Source organism: Pistacia vera, unplaced genomic scaffold (assembly GCF_008641045.1).
Source record: "Pistacia vera cultivar Batoury unplaced genomic scaffold, PisVer_v2 Contig266, whole genome shotgun sequence".
NCBI lineage: Eukaryota > Viridiplantae > Streptophyta > Magnoliopsida > Sapindales > Anacardiaceae > Pistacia > Pistacia vera.
Window position 1 is genome coordinate 4,787 of NW_022196075.1, and position 7,877 is coordinate 12,663.

The 7,877-nt window shown below is 34.2% G+C and overlaps 1 protein-coding gene across 1 annotated transcript; it reads right to left on the bottom strand.

Annotated features, from left to right (window-relative positions):
* Positions 1 to 523: 523 nt before the first annotated feature.
* On the bottom strand, positions 524 to 2,148 carry LOC116133157 (omega-hydroxypalmitate O-feruloyl transferase-like). The gene is made up of 2 exons (XM_031418830.1): positions 1,696 to 2,148; positions 524 to 1,580 (listed from the first exon to the last, which is right to left on the bottom strand). The coding sequence occupies exons 1-2, from the start codon at positions 2,143 to 2,145 to the stop codon at positions 696 to 698; spliced, it is 1,335 nt and encodes a 444-aa protein (XP_031274690.1). The 5' UTR covers positions 2,146 to 2,148; the 3' UTR covers positions 524 to 695.
* Positions 2,149 to 7,877: the final 5,729 nt, after the last annotated feature.

Sequence of the window (7,877 nt, forward strand, 5' to 3'; positions counted from 1 at the left end):
GAAAATGAGTAATACGTATTTGACTAAGCTCCACAACATACCTAACCTCCATAAATATACATTTAATAACTAACCCCTTTTTTATGAACCCTTGCATACATTTGAAGCAACTTCCAAATCCAATACGTTGTTGTTGCTTAGGCCTAAAGAATTCTGAAGTATCCCTTAAGTAAATGAAATTAATGATCGATGCTCCAAACATAAAAATTCTAGTTTTAATTGCAATGTCCTTATAGGCTTCAAATATGTATTTTAATATAAATTTGGGTTATGTACACCTGTCTCTTTGTTTTTTTACCTTATCATATATCTGACAACTTAAGTAATCACAAATTCACAATAACCATCTACATCAAAAAAAAAAAAAAAAAAAAAAAACCTAGAACAGTTCTTCCTTAACTTGAACAAGAATGTTTTATCAAAGAATTTAAGAAGATTCAATCTTAAATTAAATATATCTTAAGAAGACTCATAAATAAAAAATTCTAACAAACCATTCTCATAAGAGAAAATCCAAATTTATTCAATGCAGTAAGTAAAGAAGTGAGCAAACCGATACATATTTCAACTTACAAAAGGTACAAAGATGACTTCAATAATATAAACACGCCAAGGAAACTTGTACGCATGCAATTGCAGAAAATCTCATCACAATTTATTAGGAAAACTAGATATTACGCACTATAGATTGATGATCAAACTTTATTCATTAGTTCTTGGAAGGTGTTCATGGCACTAACTGGCAAACCCAAAATCAGCATGACACCCTCCGTCTCTTTTATTCCTGCGGGACTAAACAAACACACTTCTTTCGGAATCACTACACTGCCAAACTGTGATGCCTCTCCCCAACCAAAATCTGCAGAGTTGAACGCAATTCTAGTCCATGAAGTGATCACAAGCGTTCCAGTCAAAGAAGGCGGCGGTATTGTGATGCTTATATTTTCAAAAAAATCATTATATGATTGGACATAATCTTCGTTAACTTTCTTAATAGCATTTTGCACCATTTTTACTGCAAAAGAAAACGGGTTTTCACTCAGTTCACTTGCAGTGCAAGTGCACTCACTTGTTACTACCCCGTTGCCAAAAAAACCTTTTGGCAATGGTGTATTAAGCTTGGATCTTATGTCAACAGTGAACAAAAGCCTGCTTTTCTGATGGGGTTCCATTTTCAGAGTTTGGTTTCGTGCACGCCACACTAAAGCTGCGAGTACTGTGAAGCTTGAGCAGTATTTTAACCCTTCATCCTCCTCCATTGCTTTTTTCTTTAGCTCTGCCAACTTGTTTTGATCAAAACTGAATGATTTGTACACCGTGTTCTCTTTTTGGTACTGGCTTTCCAGGTTTGACACGTCACTTATATCAACTATATTGAACTTCTCTGTGGGGCTTTTGTCGAGGGGAGATCGTTTCCCGGACATAAACATAGAGTTATCAAGAACTGGTGGGGTGGTTAGTGGTACGCCTCTTGCTATTTCTGCCCATGAATTCACAAACTCCATCCCAGCTTTTCCATCAGCTACGCAGTGGTTCATTGTCAACCCCAAGGCAAAACCACCGCACTTGAACCTTGTCACCTGTAATTTCATAAAATTTCAACATAATTGTTAAAGACCAATTCACCACGTCAGGATTCTAACTTTAACACTATATATGATTAAAAAAGAAAAATATGTTAGCATATTTACGAACCTGTACGGTCATCAAAGGCATTTCTAGTATGTTTTCAACACCAGGGACTTCGTAAATAAACTTCTCTAACTTTGGAGTTTCAGGAACTGTGATGTCACCAAGCTCGACGATGCTGAAATTCGCAATTGCTTCAACAAATGGCACCCCTTCGGTATCAGTGCACTCAACGAAAAGCTTTCCATCAGAATTTGATTTTAGTCGCCCGGCAAGTGGATAATAATAAACTAAAACTTTAGACAAGGCTTGTTTGATCACATCACAAGCAGCTTCACTACTCGTCTTGCCGTCTAGATTGTAAATGTAAATGGTTTTCATCATGGCGACGACAGCGCGGTCTAGATTGGACAACAGATGCGTCCCGTTATAAGGTTTTTTTTCAGGTTGGATAAATATGGGTTCCAAACTTTTTACAGATATCAGACCACCATTTTCCTGATTTGATACCTCCATATTGCAAGTCCTTAAAATTACTGTACGCTCTGTGTGTATATGTTAAGTGTGAAATTAAACTACGAATCCCTTTGAGCAAAGAAATTGTTGCTTGTGCTTTCTATTTATACATCACAAATACCTGATTTATATCAACATCGCCAGCAGGTATACGTCTCATTCTTAAAGGGTAGGATATTTACATGAACATAATCATCATTGGTGCTTAGCGGGAAAAAAAAAAAAAACAAAAAAAAGAATTAGAGTTAATTGCAATGAATTTCAAAACTCAAGAAAACTTAACATGAGAGGATTCAAATTCTCTGTTCTTAAATATATTTTTTCAACATCATCAGTGACTTATAGACTACTTCCAACTAAACCTATATGACAAAAGATGTAAGGAAAATGCAAATTTGTAGGAAAGCCAGAAAATTAGAAAACCTTATTAACGAAGAGGTCAACTAATTAAGATGTTATGGTTTAGTCTAAATTAAAATATTAAATGGAAAGATAGCGTTAACTAAGGAATGTGCATGTGGTCTGACCAATTAATGACAAATCTTGTTGCTAGACTAAAAGAATATAACAACCATAAGAATTATATAGTTAATTAATTTATGGTCAGTGGTAAGTAAGGTTCTAATACAGATTAAACGTCCCTTCAATAAATAATTTATCCTGCAGTCAAGCACCACCAAGTACGCTAAGGAATTTTTTTAGATGAATTCATAATTTTATTATTAATTTATTCTATATGGAAGCTAGCTAGCTTTCATTTATTTTTCAAAAATTAGTGGAGAGTGGGCACTGGGCACCATTAATATTTATCTTTATCTTGATGTACGTGGAAGCAATCATTTATCTTATCGAAATTGTGAGCACGATAAACTTCACAGTGGGAGTAGTCTTCCCAATCTCGATATCTCTCAAGTCACTAGTCAAATCTATTATGTCTCAAGGCAAAGGAGGCTGGAACAAATGTCATATTATTGAGATTAGGTTATAATTTTAATAAGATAAATGTGTAGTCAACAGGTTAATATATGTGTAATTAGAGAAAGAAAAGGAGTAGTCAGGATAGTCGAATGTCGAATGTTAATAATAACAAAATCTAAATCTGCCTCATCACGTAACCCTTTTCCCCTTGAAGATCAAAAACCCAAAAAGAAGAAGTTAATAAATGCTAGATCTCTAGTCAATAAGATTTGTAAAATTGAAAACACATGCAATTGGTTGAAGATTAAGACCTTGTCTTTCTACTGTATTAATGGTGGCTCGCCACCCCAACAACTCTCCATTCATCACTGCAGTGATATATGAATGATACAGTTCTAGAACACGTCAAGGTGTCTCGTCAAACACTAAATTTATAGATCATCATCATTATTATATAAAATTCGAAATAATTATTTACATAATTCCTTCAGGTTTGGTGTAATTTCTATCATTGTTGTTTACTCCCACAAAAGACTCAATTAACTCAGTTCATTTTAGGGATTTTTAGATATTTTTCTCAAACTAACAATTAAGAAAACTAATACCTAATTATACAATCATCACTCAGGACCCCAATTAGGAAGTGGATTGTAACTGCTCATAACTAAGTGGTAGTTAATAGGTCACTTACATTCTCCCACTTGACCCATTATTTACCACGTGATATAAAATAGTAAATTGATTTTGATGTATGACCATACATAGAATTTTAGTTCACTCTTAATGGGCTCATCACATCCATGATAAAAGTACAAGTCATGGATCATGACTGTATATGCCTTATTACCAGAACACTCCATTCCATGCATTACATGAATTGTTCGTTTTATGATGAGTGACAACCAAACTTTATAGAATAAAATTCAATAATTTATTCTTGGATCAACTTTATTGCCTTAAATACAATAGGCATTTGTCATTATCAAAACTATATGTATACACAAAATTAATAACAGAAAACTTCAATTGAAATCGTCAAGTTTACATTTGCAAAGTCTTAGAAAGAATTATAAACACAATGATTTATATAAACCCATATGGCCTACATGAGCCACAAACACCTTAGGTGGAAGACCTTTGGTGAAGGGATCAGCGATCATATCATTTGTGTCAATATGTTCAATCAATACATGACGATCTCAAACATCTTCTTTAACAACAAAATACTTTATTTCGATGTAACGACACCGACTTACTGAACATGTGTGGTTAGAGAAGCACACAACTGCTGTATTATCACAAAATATTTTTATTGGTCTTTCTATTGATGAGACCACATTTAAATCTGTGATAAACTGTCTCAACCACGACGACTGAGAAACTGCTTAACAACATGCTACTACTTCAGCTTCCATTGTGGAAGAAGCTGTCTTCGGCTGTTTTACACTATGCCAAGAAACTCCTCCTCCAGCAAAAAGAAATATAAAGCCTGAGATAGACCTTGTTGTGTCTTGACATTTAGCATAATCTGAATCTGAATATCTAATTAACTCCAAGTCATCAACATGCTTATAGACAAGCACGTGATCTTTTGTCCCTCAAAGATATCTTAATACTTTTTTTATTGTTGTCCAGTAGGCCGGACTAGGATTTTGTTGGAACTTACCCAGAACTCCCACTATATATGAAATGTCAGGTCTTGTACAAACTTGAGCATGATTTAGACTTCCTATTGCAGAAGCATAGGGAATATTCTTCATGGATTGATGTTCTAAATCAGTCTTCGGACATTGTTCAAGACTAAGCTTGTCTCCTTTAACAATAGGTGCTACACTTGATGGACAATGTTTCATATTGAAATGCTCCAAAACCTTTTCAATATAGCCCATTTGAGACAATCCTAAGGTTTTTAATGACTTATCTCGGTGAATCTATATGCCTAAGACATAAAAGGCTTCACCCATATCCTTCATATCGAAGTTTTGAGCTAGAAATTGTTTTGTTTCACATAACAATCCAAGATCATTGCTAGCTAAGAGAATGTTATCCCCATATAGTAAAAGTATGATAAAACTACCTCTTTTTATCTTGATGTAAATACACTGATTAACTCAGTTTTTATAAAGCCAAATGCTGAAATAGTTTTATCAAACTTTAAATACCATTGCCTAAAAGCTTGCTTCAGGCCATATATGGATCTCTTGAGCTTATAAACTAAATGATCTCCTTTGACCGAAGTCAATCTTTCAGGTTGATCCATGTATACCTCCTCTTCTAAATCGCCATTTAGAAATGCAGTTTTGACATCCATTTGATGTAACTCAAGATCATAATGAGCTACTAATGCCAAAATTATTTGCAAAGAATCTTTTCTAGATACTGAAGAGAAGGTTTCGTGATGATCGATTCCAACTCTTTGGTTATAACCTTTCGCTACAAGTCGGGCCTTGTATCTATCGATTCTACCTTGTGAGTCTCGTTTTGTTTTATAGACCCACTTACACCCCATAGTGGAAGCATTTTTAGGTAGATCAACAAGATCCCAAACCTGGTTCTTTGCCATAGATTCCATTTCATTCTTCATGGCATTATACCATGAAATGGAATCTTTACATTCCATTGCTTTTGAAAAAGATGTCGGATCGTCATTAATATCCACATCTATTTCTGATTTTTGGAGATATACTTGGTAATCTGAAGAGATTGCTGACTTTCTAGTTCTTAAGGATCTCCTTAGACCTTGTTCAAAATTTTCATTTTCTTGAATTTGAACAACCGGTTCGACAACAACTTGTTCTTGATGTGGTACTATATCATGAATTTGTTTTCCATGCCACTATTATTGTCATTTTCTAAAAACTTAGCAACCTTTGATTCCATAATTTTTAGGGAATTTGAGGGACAATAGAACTTGAAACCCTTCAACTTTTCAGAATAAGCAATTAAGTATCCACTGACTGTCCTTGAGTCTACTTCGAAGATGTGGATTATCTATTCTTAGTTCAGTTGGACAACCCCACACTCGAGTGTGTCTCAAACTAGGTTTCCATCCTTTCCATAACTTAAAAAGAGTTTTAGGAACTGTTTTAGATGGTACCCTATTCAAAATGTATACAACTGTTTTAAGAGCTTCACTCCATAAGTTTGAATGTAAATTGGAATTACATATCATATTTCTGACCATGTCCATTGGAGTATGATTCCTTCTTTCAGCAACGCCATCTTGATCTGGCGATCCAGGCATGATATATTGTGCTTGAATATCTTATTCTTGAAGATACCGTGCAAACGGACCAGGTGATTGACCGTATTCTGTGATTCTACCATAATATTCTCCACCTCTATCTAATCTTACTATTTTGATCATTTTTCCCGTTTGTTTCTCTACTTCTGTCTTGTATATCTTAAAAACATTTAATGCTTCGTCTTTATGATGTAAAAGGTAGAGATACATAAATCTTGAATGGTCATCAATGAAAGAGATAAAATATCTTTGACCATTTAGACAAGGTGTGAACGGTCCACAAATATCAGTATGTATGATTTCTAAGATCTCATTCGATCTTCTGGCACCCCTTTTTGTTTGTTTGGTCATTTTTCCCTTTATACAGTTGATACAAAGATTAAAATCGGTGTAATCAAGAGTCTCAAGTAACCCATCATTTTCCAACTGTTTAATTCTTTCAATTGATATATGTCCCAAACATCGATGCCATAAATTTCCAAATTTCTCATTCAAATATAATCTTTTAGTGCCAGTATGATTATAGAAAGTAAATTACTTTCAAATGTTGGATCTAAATTTAAGACAAACAAATTATTTAATAAAAAACCACGACCTACGATTAGATCATTTTTGCAAATACGAAAATTAATGTAACTAAAAATAACTTCATAACATTCATAAGTTAATTTAGATACAAAAATTAAGTTCTTTGCAAAAGTAGGAAAAAAGTGTTCTTTAAATCCAACACATGTCCAAAATCAAGCATTAATCTATAAACTCCTATAGCTTCAACTTGAGAAATAGTCTTGTTTCTAGCATAAATGTATTTCTCATTTTGCTTGGGAGTTCTTGTCTGCAAAAACCTTGCAAAATGGTGGCAACATGAATAGTAGAACCATAATTAATCCACCAGTTATTAGAACGAGTATCTAATAAATTAGATTCATAACATACCATAGATAGAAGATTATCTGCATCTTTTTTGTCAATCCCTTTCTTCACTAGCCACTGCTTGAACTTTGAGTAATCCTTCTTCAGATGTCCTTTCTTCTTGCAGAAAAAACATTTAGGGAAACCTTTAATGCCTAATGACTTCATTGGCATCTTCCCCTTATAATTTTTAAAAGACTTGCCCTTAGAGCTGCTGGTTGTGAGGTGAAAACTTTTTATACCCTCACCTTTCAGTCTTTCCTCCTCTTGAACACAGATGGCCAATAATTCATTTGCTGACCATTTAAACTGTTGTGTGTTGTAAGTTACCTTAAAGGTACTATACTCCTTAGGAAGAGAGTTAAGAATGAAAGTCACAAGAAATGATTCAGATATGTCAATTTCTAACTCCTTTAATTGTGCTACTAAATCCCTCATACGCATGATATATATGATCACGCACTCCCTTTAATCCATGATGTTTCATGGAACTCGGCTTTTCCATATGGGTGCTTGTCATTTGCTTTCAAGATTTTATGAATTGGGCATCCATTACCGTCAAATAATTAGTGGCCTTAGTGCATTCAGGGATAGAACCTCTAATACTCTTAGAAATGTTTGCTTTAATGAGCATTAGACTCAAATGGTTCGAGCGTTC

Coding starts and splice junctions, on each gene's coding strand:
- LOC116133157 (XM_031418830.1), bottom strand. CDS start 2,145: ATGGAGGTATCAAATCAGGAAAATGGTGGTCTGATATCTGTAAAAAGT. Junction 1,581..1,695: donor TGCCTTTGATGACCGTACAG/GTTCGTAAATAT, acceptor ATGAAATTACAG/GTGACAAGGTTCAAGTGCGG.